At 43.2% G+C, this 21,863-nt stretch overlaps 1 protein-coding gene across 4 annotated transcripts in view; it reads left to right on the plus strand.

Moving 5' to 3' along the window:
- Nucleotides 1–293: 293 nt before the first annotated feature.
- The window catches only part of WAC (WW domain containing adaptor with coiled-coil), an 87,309-nt gene continuing 65,739 nt past the window's right edge, over nt 294–21,863 (plus strand). The window contains exons 1-3 of one of the 4 annotated variants that reach the window (XM_089693829.1): nt 294–623; nt 780–813; nt 18,247–18,436. In XM_089693829.1, the coding sequence (XP_089549955.1) occupies nt 583–623; nt 780–813; nt 18,247–18,436 (265 nt within the window). In that variant the 5' untranslated portion in view covers nt 294–582. The remainder of the gene's footprint in view (nt 624–779; nt 814–18,246; nt 18,437–21,863) is intronic. The other 3 variants (XM_089693833.1, XM_089693828.1, XM_089693830.1) reach the window with 3 other exon arrangements.

Raw genomic sequence — 21,863 nt, forward strand, 5'->3', positions numbered from 1 at the left:
CTGCAATGAAGCAGACAAGTGTAAACCGTGGCTGAAACCTGAGTGCACTGACCACTGCCTTTGGTTAGTACAACACCAACATGCTTTGGCCCAACCAAACAATATACAGTATTTAGTGCTACGTCTATAAAATCTTCTGTTAGCAATAAAGTTTCATATACAAAAAAAAAACCACCCCAAACCGTCATTGACAAGCTACATCTTGCGGCCGTGCGTGCTGGCGTCACGTAGTGACAGATCGGGGCATGCGCATTGGCGTATCGAGTAAGGCGGGGCAGCGCATGCGCGCTCCGGCGTCCAGGACGGGGACTGTGTAGTGCGCGTTCCCGAGTGTCCGCGCCGCCGCTGCGTCGTGCCGTCTGTGTCTGTGTGTGTGCAGGGGGGGAGATGGACCGCGGGCGCTCGCCCCATTAACACATCCACATACCGAGGAGCGGAGTGCGCTGTCATTGTCCTCCTGTTAGGTAGCGATAGAGCGGGGTCCCTCCCCCCGTAGTGCCCGAGCCGCGCCCGCTCGCCCGCCGGGTGTCACTTGTCAGCCGCACTCTCCTCGCCTCCACACCCCACTCACACACAGCATTGATGGTAATGTATGCAAGGAAACAACCGAGACTCAGTGATGGGTAACCGAGCTTCTTCCTCTTCTCCGCTCCCCCTCCCCTCCTCCTTCTCTCAGGCGGAGCCGCCATTTTTACTGCGAACCCCCCCCCACCCCCCTTCATTTCCTGCCCGGTGTCATGTCTCACCCCCTAACCGCCTTCTCTCTTCTCTCCTCACAGCTGTCACGACCGAAGGGACTCCCAACCCTACCAGGTACATGGAGCGCCGCCGTTACTCCAGCTCAGGCTTCGGCCTGGCGTGTAGGCCTCAGTGCGGAGATCTCGGGGCTCCCCCTTCCTGCTCAGCCCGGCTTCCGGCTACGGGCCAGGCCGAAGCCTACCGTCTATTAAAACCCTCACCCGGCCTAGGGCAATGTATGAGGTGACATCGGGGGAGGGGGCTGGGAAACTATTATAGAGCCCATCGGGCAGGACGGGCCCCGGGGGGAGGGGAGGATATGTGTTTTCTCGGGGAGAAGAGTCTGCAGAGGGGGAGATCCACATCAATGCAGGTCGGGGGAGTGTCACTGCTGGAGAACTACAAGCACCAGCATGCTGCACTGACAGTGAGGAGTCTCCTGGCTGGGAATTGTAGTCCCCCAGCACCTGGAGACTACTGACCTGGTCTTTGTAGTACCCCACTACTTGGAGATTACTGACCTGCTGGGAATTGTAGTCCCCCAGTAATTGGGAGTATACTGACCTGCTGGGAATTGTAGTCCCTCCAGTAATTGGGAGTATACTGACCTGCTGGGAATTGTAGTCCCTCCAGTAATTGGGAGTATACTGACCTGCTGGGAATTGTAGTCCCTCCAGTAATTGGGAGTATACTGACCTGCTGGGAATTGTAGTCCCCCAGTAATTGGGAGTATACTGACCTGCTGGGAATTGTAGTCCCTCCAGTAATTGGGAGTATACTGACCTGCTGGGAATTGTAGTCCCTCCAGTAATTGGGAGTATACTGACCTGCTGGGAATTGTAGTCCCTCCAGTAATTGGGAGTATACTGACCTGCTGGGAATTGTAGTCCCCCAGTAATTGGGAGTATACTGACCTGCTGGGAATTGTAGTCCCTCCAGTAATTGGGAGTATACTGACCTGCTGGGAATTGTAGTCCCCCAGTACTCAGAGATTACAGTCCTGCTGGGAATTGTAATCCCCCTAGTACTTGGAGATTACTGACCTGCTGGGAATTGTAGTATCCCACTGCTTGGAGATTACTGACCTGCTGGGAATTGTAGTCCCCCAGTGCTTGGTGATCACTGACCTGCTGGGAATTGTAGTCCCCCAGTGCTTGAAGATTACGGACCTGCTGGGAATTGTAGTCCCCGTGCTTGGAGATTATGGACCTGCTGGGAATTGTAGTCCCCCAGTGCTTGGAGATTATGGACCTGCTGGGAATTGTAGTCCCCCAGTGCTTGGAGATTACGGACCTGCTGGGAATTGTATTCCCCCAATGCTTGGAGATTACGGACCTGCTAGGAATTGTAGTCTTCCAGTGCTTGGAGATTATGGACCTGCTGGGAATTGTAGTCCCCCAGTGCTTGGAGATTACGGACCTGCTAGGAATTGTAGTCTTCCAGTGCTTGGAGATTATGGACCTGCTGGGAATTGTAGTCCCCCAGTGCTTGGAGATTACGGACCTGCTAGGAATTGTAGTCTTCCAGTGCTTGTAGATTGCTGACCTGCGGGGAATTGTAGCACCACAGTACTGTGAGATTGCTGACCTGCGGGGAATTATTGTATCCCAGTACTGTGAGATTGCTGACCTACGGGGAATGGTCACCCAGTATTTGCTGGGAATCGTAGTACCCCAGTACTTGGAGCTTACTGACCTGCTGGTCACTGTAGTACCCCAGTACTTGGAGCTTACTGACCTGCTGGTCACTGTAGTACCCCAGTACTTGGAGCTTACTGACCTGCTGGTCACTGTAGTACCCCAGTACTTGGAGCTTACTGACCTGCTGGTCACTGTAGTACCCCAGTACTTGGAGCTTACTGGTCTGCTGGTCACTGTAGTTCCCCAGTACTTGGAGCTTACTGGTCTGCTGGTCACTGTAGTTCCCCAGTACTTGGAGCTTACTGACCTGCTGGTCACTGTAGTTCCCCAGTACTTGGAGCTTACTGACCTGCTGGTCACTGTAGTTCCCCAGTACTTGGAGCTTACTGACCTGCTGGTCACTGTAGTTCCCCAGTACTTGGAGCTTACTGACCTGCTGGTCACTGTAGTTCCCCAGTACTTGGAGCTTACTGGTCTGCTGGTCACTGTAGTTCCCCAGTACTTGGAGCTTACTGACCTGCTGGTCACTGTAGTACACTAGTACTTTGAGGTTACTGATCTGCTGGTCATTGTAGTACCCCAGTACTTGGAGCTTACTGACCTGATGTTCATTGTAGCACCCCAGTACTTGGAGCTTACTGACCTTCTTGTCATTGTAGTACACTAGTACTTGGAGGTTACTGATCTGCTGGTCATTGTAGTACGCCAGTACTTGGAGCTTACTGGTCTGCTGGTCATTGTAGTACACCAGTACTTGGAGCTTACTGATCTGCTGGTCATTGTAATACACCAGCACTTAATACCAGACTGAACTGTTACAGGTGATCTGAGTGTCCTGCTAGGAAAAGACTCTTCAGGAAAATAAATATTAGTTTAGGCTGGGGGAAAGATGATGCTCTTGGAGGACTACATGGTCCAGGGTTGGTTTAGAGGAGTATGCTTGCTGGTAGTTGTAGTACCCCAGTACTTAGAGCTTACTGAATGGAACTTCCTTTTACAGGTGATCTGTGTCATCCTAGTGGTTAACGTCATTTTATCCTGGTGAGAATAAGTCCTCAGTTTATTAGTTTAAAATTTTAGGATATGTCGGGGGAAAGTGAATTCTGCTGGGGGACTACATAGTCTAATGTGTAGCAGTAACTTAGGGAAGCGTTCTTGCTGGTAATTGTAGTGCCTCAGTTGTGGTACCTCTGTAGTTAATGCTCGTGTAACCAAACTCCCTGTTACAGGTGATCTGAGTGTCATCCTAGTGGTGTACAGAATTCCATCCTGGTGAGACTAAAGCACTGTGCACACAGGCCAAATATAGGTCGAAATTGGCTTGTACAGTAGATATCAGCCAACATTCAGCCTGTGTGTACAGGGCCTTGTTTGACAGAAGCCGATCTCATGACCGACTTCTGTCAAACGAGCACGAATGCAGGAAAACCAGCAGCCAATCTGCATCCAATCAGTGCTCTCAACCAGTGACTGCGAGCGCTGACTCGTGTGTTCAGGCGAGGGGGCCACCCCCCTGTCAGAACACAATAGCACAGCAGGGGAGTTCTCCACTAACATTTAATAGTACAGAGACTTTCTTGCAAGCTGCTCAGTTTTTCATCAGGCTGAATGACAAAACAACTTGCCATGTGTGCCAGGCTTTAGTCTTCAGTTTATTAGAATAAAGTTTTAGGATAGGCAGAGGGAAAACTGATTCTGCTGGATGACTATATAGTCCAGTATACAGCAGTGGCTTAGAGGAGTATGCATGCTGGTAGTTGTAGTACCCCAGTATTTTGGCACTTAAGTGAACTTCCTGTTACAGGTGATCTAAGGGTCATCCTAGTAGTTTACATAAATTTATCCTGGTGAGAATACTTTAGTTTATTGGATTAAAATTGTAGGCTCAGCCTGGGAAAAGTGGGTTCTGCTGGATGACTGCAAAGACCATGGTTGACTTAGAAGAGTGTACATGCTGGTAGTTGTAGTACCCCAGTTCTTAGAGCTTACTGAACTTACTGGTACAGGTAATCAAGTGTGATCCTAGTACTTTACAAACTTATATCCTTGTGAGATTTAGTCTTCAGTTTATAGGAGTATGACTACCTAATCCAGCATGTAGCAGTAACTCCGAGGAGTGTGCTTGTAGGTAATTGTAGTGCCCCATTTGTGGTACCTCTGTAGTTGATGCTCATCAAAGGAAACTCCCTGTGACAGGTGATCTGTAGCGTCCTAGTGGCTTGCACAAGTCTATCCTGGTGAGACTAGGTCTTTAGTTTATTAAAATTTTAGGATAGGCCCAAGGAAAGCTGATTCTGCTGGATGACTATATAGTCCAGTGTGCAACAGTGACTTGGAGAATCGTGTTTGCTGGTAGTTGTGGTACCCCAATTCTGGTATCTCTGTAGTTGATGCAAATCCAACCAAACTTTCTGTTACAGGTGGTCTGTGTCATGTTAGTGGTTTACAAAATGATATCCTGATGAGAATAAGTCTTCAGTTTATTTAAAAAAATTAGTGTTGTCATGGGGAAAGTGGATTCTGCTGGAGGACTACATGGTTCTGCATGTAGTATTGCCTTAACGGAGTGTAAATACACGTAATTGTAGTACCCCAGTATCTAATACTCAGAAATTGAACTCCCTGTTACGGGTGATTTGAGTGTCCTGGTGGGAAGAGTCTTCAGGATATTCGATGAATATATTAGTATAGGTTTGGGGAAAGCGTGTTCTACTGGAGGACTACATGGTCCAGGATTGGCTTAAAGGAATGTTCATACTGGTAGTTGTACACCTGTACTTGTACTCAATTGAACTTCCTGTTACAGGTGATCTGTGTCGTTCTAGTATTTTACATAAATTTATCCTGGTGAGAATAGGTCTTCAGTTTATTAGATTTAAATATTAGTACAGGACTGGGGAAACCTGATTGTGCTGGAGAACTACATGGACCAGCATGCAGCGGTGGCTTAGCGGAGCATGCTTGCTGGTAGTTGTACCCACTACTTGGAGTTTACCATACGGAACTTCCTGTTACAGGTGATCTATGTCATCCTAGTAGTTAACAAAATTTTATCCTGGTGAGAATAAGTCTTCAGTTTATTAGAATGAAAGTTTAGGATAGGCCTGGGGAAACCATGCTTGCTGGTTGTTGTAGTACCCCAGTACTTAGCCCTTACTGAAGTGAACTACTTACTATAGGTGATCTAAGGGTCATCCTAGTATTTGACATAAATTTATCCTGGTGAGAATAAATCTTGATTTTATCGGATTAAAATTTTAGGATAGGCCTGGGCAAACCAGATCCTGCCGGATGACTGCATAGACCAGGGTTGGCTTAATGGTGTGTGCATGCTGGTAGTTGTAGTACCTCAGTTGTTAGAGCTTTCTGAACTGAACGTCATGTTTCAGGTGATCGTGTTGTCCTGGTAGGTTACAAAATTATATCAAGTCTTCACTTAGAAGGTGACTACGTAATCCAGCATGCAGCAGTAACCTAGAGGAGTGTGCTTGTAGGTAATTGTAGTGCCACATTTGTGGTATCTGTAGTTGATGCTCATCAAACGAAACTCCCTGTTATAGGTGATCTGAGTGTTGTCCTAGTGGCCTCATAAATCTATCCTGGTGAGACTAGGTCCTCAGTATATTAGATTAAATTTTTAGGAATTGCCTTAAAGGATTGTGCATGCTGGTAATTGTAGTACCCCAGTATCTAATACTCAAGAAACAACTCCCTGTTACAGGTGATCTGAATGTCCTGGTGGGAAGAGCCTACAGGATATTAGATGAATATATTAGTATAGGTTTGGGGAAAGTGTGCTGGTAGTTGTAGTACCCCAGTACTTGCTGCATACTGAATTGAATCTCCTGTGATCTGTGTCATTCTAGTAGTTTAGATAAATTTATCCTAGTGAGAATAGGTCTTCAGTTTATTAGATTAAAATATTCATACAGGCCTGGGGAAACCTGATTCTGCTGGAGAACTACATGGACCAGCATGCAGCAGTGACTTGCAGAAAAGTGATATGGTAGTTGCAGTACCCCAGTACTTGGAGCTTACTGAACTTTCTGTTACAGGTTATCCGAGTGTCCTATTGCTTTTTAGAAATTTATCCTGGTGAATATTCTTCAGGGATTAGAGTAATGTAGATATAGACCTGGGGAAGGCTGACCTTGGTGAACTACATATTTCAGTTTAGAGGCACAAGCTTGCTATTTGTAGTGTCCCAGATGTGGTAGCTCTTTAGTTTATGCTCATTGAACCAAACTTCCTGTTACAGGTGATTAGAGCCATCCTAACAGTTTATAACATTTTATCCTGGTGCGGAAAAAGGCTTAATTTGTTTATTAAATTAAAATATTGGTATAGGTCTGGGGGAAGCAGATTCTGCTGGAAGACTGCATGGTCCAGCATTAGCTCAGAAGAGCATGTATGCTTGTAATTGTACTATCCAGTATATAATAATGAACTGAACGCCTTACAGGTGATCTGAGTGCTTTCAGGAATTCTATTCTGGTGATGAATCTTTAGGGTATTAGAGTAACATAGGTGTAGATGATTCTGCTGGAGGACTACATGGTTCAGCTTGCAGCATTGCCTTAAAGGAGTATGCATTCTGGTAATTGTAGTACTCTAGTATTAATACTCACTGAACCAAAACTCCCTGATAAAGGTGATCTGAGTGTCATCCTAGTAGTTTTCCAGGTGGTTTGAAGTCTTCAATGTATTAGGTTTAGTTATTAGTGTAGGTCTGGGGAAAGCTGATTCAGCTGGAGGACTACATGGTCCAGCATGCAGAATTGACTTCATGTAGGGGCCTGCTAGTAAGTGTAGTGCCCCGGTTGTGGTACCACTGCAGTTGCTCATGGAATCACACTGTGTTTTAGGTGATTGGACTGTCATCCCCGTGGTTTTACAGAATTTTATTCTAGTGAGAAAAGGGTTCTCGCTGTAATAGAAGAAAAGGAGGAGAGCAGATTCTGCTGGAGTACATTTAGTATGCTGTTACCTTTAAGGAGATTGCATGCTGGTAATTATAGTACTGCAGTATGTAATACTCACTGAACCCAACTCTGTTAAAGATCTGCGTTTCATCCTAGTACTTTCAAGACTTTTATCTTATTAAAAAATAATCTTTGGGGTATAGAATTAAAATATTAGTATAGGCGATGCTGGAAGTTGTAGTACTCCAGTATTTAGCATGTACTAGACTAATGTTGCTGTCAAAGGTAATATGCATGTTTTAGTGGTTTTTAGAATTTTTTTTTTTTTTTGGTGATAAGTAGTCTTTAATGTATTGGTTTTAGTAAAGGCCCGAGTAAAGCGGATTCTGCTGGAGAGCTACATGGTCCAGTATGTGGCATTGGCTGAAAGGAGCGTGTATCCTGGTAATTATAGTACCCCTGTATATAATACTCACTGAAACAAACTCTCTAACAGGTGATGTGAGTGTCTTGGTGATTTTTAGAATTTCCTGTTTCAGTGTAGTAGATTTAATTAGTAATATTTGGATAGTGGATTCTGCTGGATGATTACATGGTCCATCATGCAGCAGTGACTTAGAGGACTGTACTTGCTGGTAATTGTAGTGCCGCAGATGTGGTACCTCTGTAGTTGATGGTCACTGAACCAAATTCTTTATTGCAGGTGTTGTGTCCTCCCAGTGGTTTACAAAATGTTACTATGAAAACAGTCTTCAGGTGTTAGATTAAAACAGCCTTTCTCAACCAGGGTTCTGTGAAACACTAGGGTTCCTTTAAAGATTGCTTAGGGTTTCTGAGCAAAAAGCAGTTTCTTCCTCCTTGATAAGTTTCCTCTGACACCAATGATCTGTTTAGCTACCTGTAAGGGGGATTCTTCCCTCTGACCTCAAATGCATGGAACGTTCTTCCTAGTGGTCATCACAGTAATGTACTGTGAGCTGTAGATAAAGCCATTAATAACAGGTTCCCTGAGACCAGAAAGTTATTTGAAAGGTTCCTCCATGTTAAAAAAAAAAAAAAAAAAAAAAAATCTGAGAGAGGTTTAGAATGTTAGTCTTGTATTGGGGAAAGTCGATTCTGCTGGAGAACTACATAGTCCAATATGCAGCATTGCCTTAAGAGTGTGCATGCTGGGTCCCAGTCTACTTGTCCCACATGACAATCTACTTGGCCTAGTAAAATAAAAAAACATTAAATTCTTTTAACATTTCGCTGTATATCTCCTCGTTCCCTCTCTGCCTGTCTCCTGCACCTCATCTGGGGACTAGCAGGGAGGGGAGAGACCTGCAGTGTAATGAACACCAATTGGGTGCTCTTTAGGAAAGGGGAGTATCATGCTTATCTTGTATTTATTTTTATATTTATCCCTTTCGCTGCTGGAGCCATTTTTGTGTTTTTTACACAAAAAAAATAGTAGGCTGCTGGAGCCATTTTTGTGTTTTTCACACAAAAAAATAGTAGGCTTGAAGATTACACAAAACCTCTAAACATTATACATTTTCTGAAAGCAGAGACCCTAGAAAATAAAATGGTGGTCGTTCCAATTTTTCATGTTGCACAATATTACCGCAAAGGTGTAGGAAATGCAAAATTTCAGTAAAAAATACACTTGTGGTAATTTACTGCTTTTTTGTGCCCTAGAATTAACTAATTTTTTTGTAAAATATAAAAGATGAGGTTGCGCCGAGTAAATAGATATCCAACATGTCAATCCTTAAATCTGTGTGCACTCGTGAAACGCCAACAAACTTCAGTACCCTATATTTTCTATAGGTCATCCTTTTAAAGCCCTTATAGGTCATCAGTATAGTGTTATGGAGGAGGTCCTGTGCTATAATTATTGCTCTCATTCTGGCATGCGTGGCGATATGTAACGTCTATCACAATCGGCGTTTTCATGCGTAGGCATCCCAGCACGTGCATTTACGTTTGTAGGGGGGTTTTTTTTGTTTATTTTTTTGGTTGAGGTGATGTGCTTGGGTGTAACTTTACATTTTTAGAACTAAAATATATTTTTTTAACTTTTTTTCATCACATAAGGGACAAAAAGTTGATTTTTAGTGACAGGTTCTCTGAGACATCCAGCATGTCTCCTCTGAATGTAATGCAGTGTACACCACACTGCATTAAATTCTTTCCCGGCCTCAATGGCCAGGAAATCTGTGAACGGGAACTCTGAAGTGACATCATAACGGCACTTCCGGATCAGGACAAGAAGCGAAGAGGAGGGGAGTGGCCACGTCCGCTCTCCTCCGTCCCCTCTAGCCGCCGATGTGAGCAGAACCAGGCCCACAGATGGGCAAGCAGAGCCCAGGAGACATAGTGAGAGAGGGGAGGCTGGCTCTGTAGTGGGCTGTGTGCACTGCCGCCCGAATGCTTTCACCTGACAGGTGAGTCCTGCTTATCTGCAGCAGGGCTAAAGGTTGAAAAAAAACTACCTGCCCGGTACTAAATGTCCTGGGCGTTGGGCAATACAAGTACAACATCCCTGATGCTGGAAGCTGTAGTACTTAAGTATTTGGTATTCCCTCAAACCACTTGTTACAAAGTGTCGTACTGGTGAGAAAAGAATCCTCGAGCTATTAGATATTAGTATAGACATGGGAAACGTAGATTCTGCTAGAGGACTACATGGTCCAGTATTGGCTTAAGTGTATGCTGGTAGTTGTAGTACCCCAATATTTAGAGCTTACTGAACCAAATTTCTGTTGTAGGTGATCGGAGTGTCATACTAGTGGTTTTCAGAAAATTTTCATGGTGGTAAGGAGTCTTCAGTGTAAAAGGTGTAATTATTTGTATAGAGAGGAAAAAGCTGGTTTTGCTAGTTGACTACAAGGTCCAAGTGCAGCACTGACTTTAAGTGGTTTACATGCTAATAAATGTAGTACTGCACTGGTGAATGCTCATTAAACTAAACTCCCTGTTACAGGTCATCTGGGGTTCTGGTGGTTTACAGAATTTTAGCCTAGTGAGAAAAGTCTGTTGGAGAAGTAGGCTTAATTTAGTGTATGCATGGGGAAAGCTGACTCTGCTGGAGAACTACATTGTCCAGCATGCAGTATTGCCTTTAAAGCAGTGTGCATGTGGATACTAATGGGAGTATCCCAGTACATATTACTCACTGAACCAAACTCCCTGTTACATGTGATTTGAGTGTCCTGATTTTCAATTTTTTTTCTTTTTCTGGTAAGAAAACCATCTTTAGTGTAGTGGATTTCATTAGCTTGGGATTGCTGAGTCTGCTGGAGGATTTGTATAGTCCAGCATTGAGGGTGCTTGCTGGTAATTGTAGCGCCCCAGTACTTAATACTCCTTGACTCAAACGTCCTGCTACAGGTTAGCTTGGTGAGCTCAGTGTCATCCTATTGCTTTTCAGAATGTTTTCCTGCTGGGAAGTCTTCAGTGTAGTAGATGATAGTATAGGCTATATAGTAATTAATATATAGCATAGGCCTGGAAAAAGCAAATTCTGCTGAAGAACTACCTCTTCCCCGTTTGTGGTACCTCTTGTAGTTCATGCTCATTGAACTCCCTGTTACAAGTGGTCTGAATGTTTTCCTAGTGGATTTCAGAATTTTACCCTGAGGGAAAGGTTTCTTCAGTTTAGCAGATAAAAGTAATTTTCTATACCTGGGAAAGTAGATTATGCTGGCAAACTACATGGTCCAGCACAGACTTAGAGAATTGTGTGTATTGGTAATTGTCTTGCCACCGTACTAACTGAACCAAACTTCTGCTATGGGTGATCTGAGTCTCATTTTAGTGGTTTTTATAATTTTTTTTCCTGGTGGTAAGAAGTTTAGTGTATTCGGTTAAGTACATACATAGGCCTGCGGAAAGCTGGTTGTGCTGGAGCACTACATAGTCCAGCACTCTACTGCATTGGCTTAGAGTAGCGTGCATGTTAATTGTAAAACCTCAGTTGTGGTACTTTTGTAGTGTATGCTCACTGAACCCAACTTTCTGTTACAGGTGATCTGAGTGGTGTCCAGCATATGGCATTGCCTTAGGTGGTCATCAACAGCACTTCCAATTATCCCACCATACCTATTGACTTGTGTGTCCAACTATCTCGTTATGGCTGGTGAATTGTAGTCTTAAATCCCAGTAAATGTCCCATTCTAGTTTTTTTATTAATGTAGCGATTGATAAAACTGAAATTTATTGAATATCTGTTCAGCCTATTATTATTATACAGTATATAGCGCCAAAAGGTTTGCTCAGCGCTTTACATTATAGTGGGGGGCAGTACATGAGACAGTACAGTAACAAAACAATACACGAGGGGTTCGAGGGCCCTGCTGTTTTGAGCTTACAATCTAGGAGGGAGAGGATAGTGGCACAGGAGGAAGTGGCTGTGGGGGGATGGAGTGGAGGAGATTGGCAGTTAGGTGAGGGTGGGGTAGGCTTCCCTGAAGAGATGGGTTTTCAGGGTGTGCCTAAAGGTGAGGAGGGTAGGTGATAGTCTGATGGATTGGGGTAGTGAGTTCCAGAGGATGGGGGAAGTCCTGGAGCAGTCCTGCAGTCGGACGTGGGAGGTGGAGACCAGGGAGCTAGAAAGTAGGAGGTCTTGTGAGGAGCGAAGATTACGGGTTGGGTGGTATTTGGGTATCAGGTCAGTGAGGTAGTTTGGGGCAGCGTTATGAATGGCTTTGTATGTCAGTGTTAGTAGTTTGAATTTGATGCGTTGGGCAATCGGGAGCCAGTGGAGGGAATGACAGAGGGGGGTGGCAGAAGAGGAGCGGTTGGTAAGGTGGATGAGTGGCCGGTGAGTTCAGGATTGACTGAAGCGGGGATAGTCTGTGACGAGGTAGGCCAGTGAGGAGGGAGTTGCAGTAGTCAAGGCATGAGATAATGGGGGAGTGAACGAGTTGTTTAGTAGTGTCTGGGGTTAGGAACGTACGTATTTTGGAGTTGTTACGGAGGTGGAGCCTGCATGAGCTTGCTAGCGATTGGACATGGGGTTGGAAGGACAGGTTTGAATCTAGAGTGACACCTAGGACTTTGGCTTGCGGGGTGGGACTGATGGTGGCGTTGTTGGTTGTGATGGAGAAGGGGGGGGGGCACGGGCTGGGGGGAAAATTAGGAGCTCGGTTTTAGAAAGGTTCATTTTGAGGAAGTGGAGCGACATCCAGTCTGAAATGTCGTTCAGCAGGTGGGTGAAATGGGCGAAGACTGAAGGGGTGCGTTGAGGGGTGGAGAGGTAAATTTGCGTGTCATCGTCGCAGAGGTGATAGTTGAAGCCTATCGTGCAGTGTTGACCTAGGATGGTGGTGGTCGACTTGCAAGGTATTGGAGGCCCTACCGTGGCCCCGACATCACCCTCTGACTGCACATATTCATTATATGTAATGCTACAGAAGACGGAGATAGAGGATGGAAAAATTCTGCAGGAGACAGATATTGTGAACTTGTTACTTGAGACACTTGTCACAGCACCTTGGAGGCACTAGTCCCACTCCCAGTACTGACTGCTTTGCTCCATGGGCACACTGAAAGTACCAAAGGACTGCTTTGACCCTAGCAGTCAGTGCTGGGAGTTGGAGACACCTTGGTGGATGGTAGATGCAATTATTTGACAATTCCCACACCTTCAGTTTCTAGTATTTTCATTTAAGTAATTATTGTGTATTTCACCTACACATTCATTTCTGTGAAATGTGATGTACAAGGTATGTACACTGGTGTAAAAGTATTAGTATAGCAATAACTACAGGTTATATTGCTGGAGCACTACAAAGTCCAGCATGCAACATTCACTCAGAGGTGAGTGCATACTCCTATTTGTAGTACCAGTAGTGTGTGCTTACTAAACCTATTATCTGGCTTCAGTGCAATCTAACTGATATAGAATTGTGATTCTTATAGGCCCATGAAAGAGAATTCTGCAGGAAGACTACATAGTTATTTATGCAGCATTGATTTGGGTGGACGGTGCTTGCTGGTAATTGTAGTGCCTCAGTGGTTTATACTCTCTGAACTTAACTTTCAGTTACAGGGCAATGTCTTGGTGATTTTCAGAATTTTATCCTGGGGTGGCATCTTCAGAATCTGCTTTCTTCAGGTTTATACTGATTATTTGATCTAAAACACCAAAGAACTACATGATCCAGCATAAAATGTTGACTCTGGTAGTTAGCAATAATACTTTTGGCATCCCCATTATACCTGTCAGATTATCTGTCTCAGTATTCATTAGGTTATGACTGATGGGTTGCTGTCCTAAATCTCAGCCAGGGCATGTGTACATTGGTGTTTTACCTGTGAGTGAAACATACGTCAAACTCAGGTCAGCAGATACTTTTTTTTTGCTTTGTTGTTAGTGTATACAGTTCCGAAGTTTCCTTTGGCCTTTTTGTGTCATGTTTCTTTGGATGCAGTATGTCATAATTGGCATTTATATGTGTTGCTGGCAAGCAGGTCAAATGCAGTATTTTGCATCAAACACATGCTTTTAAGCAATGCTGTGTTCAAACACAGAAGCTAGCATTAGACTCCCATGTATACAGGTTGCATATGCCCTACTCCAGGGTTTTTGTGTTAGTGGTAGTAAATCGTAGCTTGCAAAAAAAAAAAAAAAAACCCCTATAAGATATAATGTACTAGTATACATCGCATACCAGCACATTATGAAGGACTTGCCTCAAAACAAAACCCTTCAGTGGAGCGCTGTACACCCCCCCCCCCCCCCCCCCGCAGAGGCTTCCATCTACATCCGGCCTTCCTTCTGGGTATGCAAGCTCCAGCCATCTGACTGGCTGAGCTGCGAGTCTCGGACCACGGCACAGCGCTCTGAAGGAATGGCACGGGTATGTCGTTCCTTCAGAGCCCATGAGCCAGCTGTCAAAGTGAATATCTCCTAAATGGTGCATGTTTAGGAAATATTCATTTTACCTACAGGTCTGCTTTATTATAAGCTTTGCCTGTAGTTAAGATAAAAAAGTGAGTTTACTTCCACTTTAAAGAATAAATTGGTAAAACTGAAGCTACTGGAGACCTATGTAACCTAGTATACCTAGTTGATGGTGGTAAATGTTAGCAGTTATCCTCCAACTAATGTTCCTCAGCTTTGTTTTCCATGGAAAATAGAAGTACATTTTTAATCAAATTAGAACTATAGGCAAAACATACGTTTTTCCCTTTTTGTATAGAGTAATTGAGGGTTGAAACCCCTCTGTTTTTGTGCCATTTGTGTCCTATTTGTGAGATTTACCTTCACTTTCTGTCCCATAGGTCACTAGAGCTAGTGTCTCCATTGAAAGATTTCCCCTTTCCTGGGGACAACCCAAAATTTGGGATTTTCTTTCACTTTCAATGATAATGGTAAACAAGACAAATAGAGAGGGTGAGTCTCCCTAATAGGGGCACAGACCGCAATAAAAACCTAATAGGTGTTCTGTTCCCTCTCCACTCTATAAAAACTAAAGAAAAAGGAAAGTTTTACTCTTCGTTTTATGTTTAGTTATATGGTTATATCAGTATAGGAATAGTTGAAAGTGAAATATCTGGAGAAATACAAAGTCCATTTTAGGGGCTGCTTCAGTGTCTCTGGCAATAAATCCTTTATTTTTGCCTTGGGAAGATTACAATGGGTAACATCATTTTTGCCTTTTTGTTTAAAAATAACTGGTTGCTAAGAGAAACACGCCTTTCTTATTTTTAACATGGCTAATAATCTTAATTTCTAAGAGAATACATTCTAGCACATTAGCTGTCGAACAACTGATAAGACATCTGGGGGTCAATTCACTGAGACAAATACTGCATGATTTTTTGCGTTAAAATAACTCAATCTGTATTTATCTCAAAAGTAGTCAATTCACTAAAAAAAGTGTTATTTACAGAATGCGTTAAATATTAATTTTGTGATAATTATCACTTAATTTTAGCTTTACTATTGGCATTTTCTTAGCATTTTTTTCATGTTAACTGCACCAGAAGAAGATAGTTCTGTAAATAAATGTACACAGAAATATGAAACTGTAAAATCATTCTAGTGTGGTTTCATTCACAGAATGATCTCCCACTTGTGAATTGTTACAATTTAATTCCTGAGCTCAGGACAGAACATTTCCACACTGATACAATGTATACTTTTAATTTACTGGCAAGTTCAGAGATCCTCTCCTGTACATTGCTAAAATAACCACTGTTCACTGACAGGTGACAAATGACAAATGTGTATTCTTCAGTGAATTGACTTTAAAAGAGAAGTTTAAGATTTGTTTTTTTTAAATTATACTTAGGTAGGTGCATGGCATTGGTCCAATGCTGCATCTGTCCCCTGTCTGGTTCAAAGGGTGGGAACTGAGCGATCAAAGCAGCGCTAATCCCTCAGTTCTCCACTTTGCTCTGAGCATAAGGCCATTACTGTCAGTCTCTGGCTGTCTGCTCTGCCCATTAAGCACACACTGGCAAGCCAGGCTGTAGAGGGGATGGGAGCGGCTGGCTCAGGCTCTCGGCAGATTGAGCCAGGTGCTAGTCCAAGGATCTGGGTGGATCCCGACTTTAAAGTCGGAATCTTTTCCCAGCCTGGACTGGGTGAGTGACATCAGCCGACAGTGTACTTTAGCCTGCTGTCGGCTGAAAATGGGTCACAGGAGTGTAGAACAAACTGCACACACGAGCCTTGGCTGCACTTTTTTTTTAATGAGTTCTTGTTTGTTTTTTTGTGGTATTTATCAATATTTTACTTTGATGAATTGACTCTCATTATCTTATGCAATATTTTCGAAAATGAGTCACGTGACCTTCATATCGAATGCAGAATCCTTTACTGAATTGAATCTAATACATAAAAATGTTTGTATGAAACAACATCCAAAACGTATGCTACAAGGCTCAGCAGGCATCATCGAGATAGATATGTTGTACATGCTTTCAGTGGTACCTACAAGAAATATGAAGAAGTTTGTGCTGGGATGGGATGTTTTCTAGCAGTCTTAAAGGGACTATCATGAGTACTACAGAGGCTGCCATTGCTGCATATATTGTATGTATACTTGTTCTGTGTCAATGGCATTTAAAGTGGAACTAAAGTAAAATTCACTTGTTTCATTGTTCTGATGCCCGCAAAGCATCTTCTCACTCAGTTCCCTGTCTTTGGTAGTCTTGATGTCCCATCCGCTCACTGTATAATTTACAAAGGATTGCAAGAGGCAGGTAAATATTTGATTGCAGAAGAGATGTTGAATTTCTTTTCTGAAATTTACTTTAAGCCAAAGTCTCAATGTGACAGCTAGAAAAATGGCATTTCAAAAGGAGGGGTAAAGTTAATCTTATCTGGATTGCTTTGTTGGGGGTTTCCTGCTCAGAATTGTAGGCTAGTTTAGGACTTTCTATATTGAAACGTCTTGTGCTTCTGGCTTGTGTTTGTGAAGGATCTGGAATGTGACTTTCTCCATGAGGGAGCACTAGAGCAGTCAGCAAAAGCTGTCACATCAGAAGAATCCATAGGTGTGTGTAAGATAAGAGATAAGGGACCAGTAGCTTGCCCAGGGAGGCTTCTTTTGCACCTGTCAACAGAATAGAGCTGCAGGGAAGTGAAGGGTTACTTCAGAATGAAGCCTTTTGCTCAGAAGCATGATAGATGCCAAGCAGAGATCCTCTTTGAACCTGGTTTACTAGTTTGTGTTAGTGCACTTTGCACATCGTTCATGATGCTGTTTGCAGTTTTACTAGATAAGCCCTTTCATTAGTTTTGTCCGCCATGCTGGATTCTAGCCTTTTTTCTGTAGTAGAATATAAAAGCTAGAATCTAATTGGTTAATATGATTCTCTCTTAAATGTAAGCATTAGTTTATCATACATCTCAGTCTAAATTGATTTAAAACTAGGTAAGAACACATCTACTGGGTAACTACAGGTCCAAGAAGGCACCATTTGCAGTTAGTACAGACCAGCTGTTTCAGCCCCTCTCATTTTTACAGGCAGTGTTTTGGTATTTGTTCTTCCTGCACACAAAGCAGTGTGGTATTACCTTGCTTGCTCAGGATGAAGTGACAGTGTCTCTGTAGAGGTCCCCTCGAACCTCCTTATACTCACCTTACCTGTTCTTCCTTGCCGCTCCTTTCTCTCTGACATTTACACTGCTTGGCCCCTTTCAATATGGAATAGCAAGTGACTTGCTCTAGCAGATAATTGCTAAGCCTGAGCAATATTAAAATGTATATCATTTTCTTAGTTTTTGATGGAAATTTAGCACTAATGGCTTTTTACTTATTGTAGCTTCTACGACCCTAACATGAAAACTTGTTAAAGACCAAAGAAAAAAAAAAAATACTTTCCTGCTAAACCGTATTCCCTTCCATGAATTAACAGAACCTTACTGCTGGTTAATACTGATATTTTTCTAATTATTGAGATTGAAAGAATGAGTGGAGTTTTGCTTTATTATAATCCCATGACCTCTCCCTATTGTCCTCTGCACTTTTTTAACCTACCTTTTATAGAGATGAAAATTGCAGAGTATGTTAGGACTATCATGACAAACAGACTGCTTGTAAATGGTATGCAAGCTATATGCAGGATTTTGGAGAAGCAGTAAGCCAACTACAGGAGCAGGGGAGTTGGGATCGCTTGATGGTTGTAGTTATGACTTTTTTTTGTTTTTATTTATTTGCACCTTTAGAAAATAAGCACTTATGAAAACATCCATTAGTAAATTGAATAATTGTTGATGTGATCAACAATTTCTATCTGACACATACTCTATGGCTATAAAGTAAGCAATCAGTAGCATTGATAGTGATTTGGAATAAATGGCAAGTACTCAAACATCAGTCATTAAAGACTTATAACGCTGTGTAAATGGGGATTGAAAAGAATTAGAATCACACAAGTATTGTCTTGTTCTTGTTTTAGTGGGGTTTTTTTTTTTTGAAAACTTGTGTTTTTCTTGTTTTCAGACACTTAAATATTCATCAAAGGGACACCCAAGCAGTGGTGATCACCGTCATGACAAAATGCGAGACTCTGCAGATCCATCTCCCCCAAACAAGATGCGAAGATCAGACAGCCCTGAAAAATATGCTGACAGTGCTGGACATGGGAAGGCCAAGAGTATGCACATTCACAGGGTTCGAGAGAGAGATGGAGGTAGGTTCCATTTTTTCACACTTTGAATAAATAAAAAATCTTCACCCAAAATGGGTAATTTCAAAATAGTTTAGGAAACTTTTTTAAGGTTAAAGCGGAACTCTAGGATTTTTTTCTATACTTACCTTGGTCCAGCTTGGCTCATTGTAAGTCCCCTTACAGTGTGTAATATTGAGAGGGCTGCTGGGGATGCTGAAAAACATTGTAGTAGTCTGTGCTGCATACAGTGCTAACCGTGATCCTCCGGATGCTGCCGCTGTGTCTTTCCTTCTGCACACCAAACAAAAGATCACAGCTCTTGCTGCATATGTAATGCAAACTACTACATAGATTTTTAGCATGCCAAGCGGACCTTTGGAGATCACTTATGGATACATTGGTCCAGCTTGGCTTGATGTAAGTGAGTGCAAAAAATGATTCCTAGAATTCTGCCTTAACTTTCTTTTAAGAAAAGAATCGACATATATCTTACAATGCCCTTTCCCAAAGACATTGGAAATGGGAGGGTCTGCCTTTATTATCACTTCAGTTATTGTGTTGTAATAAACTCGAGGATCATTTGCATTTCCTTCGCTGTGAATATTCAGTCTGTCAGCAAAAATCAAACTAACTGTGGATGTCTGAGAAAATTAGCGAGCCAATCTGCACAGTAGTAAGGTTTCTGGAGGAATGGTGAGAAGTCTCCACAATATAATTTCCAAATGCCTTGGCTCTTTAAGTCAGACACCTGCATTGAAGTACCAATAGCAGTCTGCAAGTACCTTTGAAATCTGAATTGCAGGTAAATTTAAAAGACACAACTAATGCAGTTTTTTATTAATAAATGTTTGTGAAGCAGAGTAGTTACTGGAATTGGATCTTGTATCAGCCTTTTGCATTCTCCTGTACAGCTGAGTGCAACTGGGAGAGAAAGAGAACAGGACAGGGATACAATCACTTGTGTTGCTCACATGCTAACAAAGTACATACCGTTTAAGGAGAAGTATAGCCTAAGCTGTTTGGCTATATTTCTGCTGTGGATCACGAGTGCAGTTTGATCTGCATTCCTTTTGACCTGTTTTCAGCTGACAGTGGGCTAAAGTCTGCTGTCGGCTGATGTCATTCAGCTAGCCTGGTTCGGGGAAGATCCCAGCTTTACAGTGGGGATCCAGCGTGATGCCTGCTCCTTGATTTACAAATTAATTATTGCCCAATATGTAGCAGTATAAAGAATTTTTTGATTATTCATACTGTGCCATATTTCTGTAGTATGTATACAGATGTGTGGATCTCTTTCTAGTAGCTTTCAGTATTTCACTACAGCCAGTCACTTTTGCTGAACAACAACTGCTGAGATAAAATCTTAGCCACAATTGAGTGCATTGTTTGCAACCAGTCAGACTTGACTTGAATTTCTGCTTCAGTAAGCAGGATGAGTATGCATGAGCCATGTGTCCTGTATTGAAATTTTGATCATAACCTTCTAAATGGACAACACGTCTGTTTTATGTACATCTGGTCATAAGGTTCGCTGTTCATCTAGTAAGTGTTAGATCTTATCCATGTTTGAGACTGTCTTTTGAAATACAAAGGCACATTTTGGAGCCCTTAAATTCCACATCAGCAGCAAAATAAAAAAACAAAATTGTACTGTGTTTAATATAAATGGGTTTCTGGGACCTCAGCTATAACATGGCAAAGAAAAAGGAGAACCTCTGATCCCCTTTCAGTCTTGATCGTGCCTTCCAACTACATGTGATCCACCTGGGTGACTTCACTGTCACAAACTCTACACCAATTTTATCAGCTTGAACTGAGGAAGTGGCAATTTAGAGTCTCAATACAATGTTTTACTAAAGCAGAAAACTCCTGCCTATCCTTTGAATGAGCATATCAAGCACCTCTGCCAATTGAACTACCTGAGGGCCCTTTTTGCACTGACTTTCTACAACTTCGTTCATCCACTTGAGAACCCCTACAGAGCTGCCAGGATGGTAATGCCTGAGGCAAAGAGAACGGGCATTCTGACCTTACATGTATACAGGTTTTATCCTCTCCGCACACTATGAAAATCATGTGTTCTCCCACAGCTGGGTGACCGACTGCAGCCTCAACAGTTGTAATTCCATTTTGACTTTTTTTTTTTTTTTTATATTGTCGAAGCACTTTATCCTTAATCTACTATACTCTTAAGGGCCCTTCAGCCTCCCTCTTCTTTTTCGGTGGAAACTAAGCTTTACCAGAAACCCCTGGCCAGCTCATCCAGATCCTTTGGTCCGTGATCTACCACCACACTCCAGACCCTAATGCCTTTATTTCCTTTATGCCTTCTTCATGTCCATGCAGGTTGCGTTTGATACATTTTACGTTTTTTATTTTTCATACGCATTTTTGATGTATTAGTGTTTTTGATGCGGTTTATGGGTGGCGTCAGTCTTGTGGGAGAAACCAGCAGAAAGGCATAAAAATGCGAGCACTGCATTTTTGATGCATTTCCGCTATGTTTTCATTGAAGTCTATAGAACCAAAAATGCAACCTGCTGCAGGAAAAAAAGGTCCTGACCCTTTCCAAGAAAGACAACACTGGAAAATGCACAGATGTGAACGTGACCCATATGAACAGCGGTGTATTTACCCTGAGGCAAACAAGGCGTTTTCCTAGGGCGGCAATTTTTAGGGGGGGTGGCACCACCCCCACCAGAAGAAGGGACCTGGTGAGCAGCGACGGACTGAGCTATGCAGGGTCGCTATCAGTGGGGTACCACTGGTAGTCCTGTAGGTGGCCCAGACAGCAGGGGGATTGGTGTAGTGGGGGAGAGCAGTTTGAGAACAATACCCTGTGTATCTCTCCCTCCAGCAGCTGAAAGCCGGTTTCTCTCCCTCTCCCTCCCGCCAGCTTTCTGCTGCTGGAGGGAGGGACAGACCTGGCCGGATTGAGGGGGTGCCTTGGTTTACCTGAGTGGCCGCTGAGCTCCTTCTCCCACCCTCACTCAGAGCTTGGGACCAGGGGAAAGCCTGGAACAGGGAGAGAAGTGGTGGAGAGGAGAGGTGTTGTGTTCTCCAGGCTCTCCTTCTGTCGTCCATGTAGCACATGAGACAGGATCACTGATAAATCGTATGGGACCACACACACACTCGCTGAGCAGCCCTTGGAGGAGGTAGGGGGTGGTAATCATGTGTGTGCAGTCCCATACGATCTATCAGTGATCCTGTCTTGTGTGCTGCATGGACGACAGGAAGGAGAGCCCAGAGAACATAACACAGCTCACCACCTCCTGGCTCTTTCCTCTCCACTTTTTCTAAGAAGTGTAATGGGGACTGTGGGGGGTGGGCGTGGTATTTGCTGGGTGGATTGGAGGGAGAGAGGAAAAAAAAACACGACAAAAAAATCCTTTAAACACACACAATCATTGAACGCTCTCGCTGTCTCATTGGGGGGGGCACAATT

This window comes from Staurois parvus, unplaced genomic scaffold, assembly GCF_062004578.1.
Source record: "Staurois parvus isolate SC_StPar_1 unplaced genomic scaffold, SC_StPar_1.0 ptg000636l, whole genome shotgun sequence".
In the NCBI taxonomy this organism is placed as follows: domain Eukaryota; kingdom Metazoa; phylum Chordata; class Amphibia; order Anura; family Ranidae; genus Staurois; species Staurois parvus.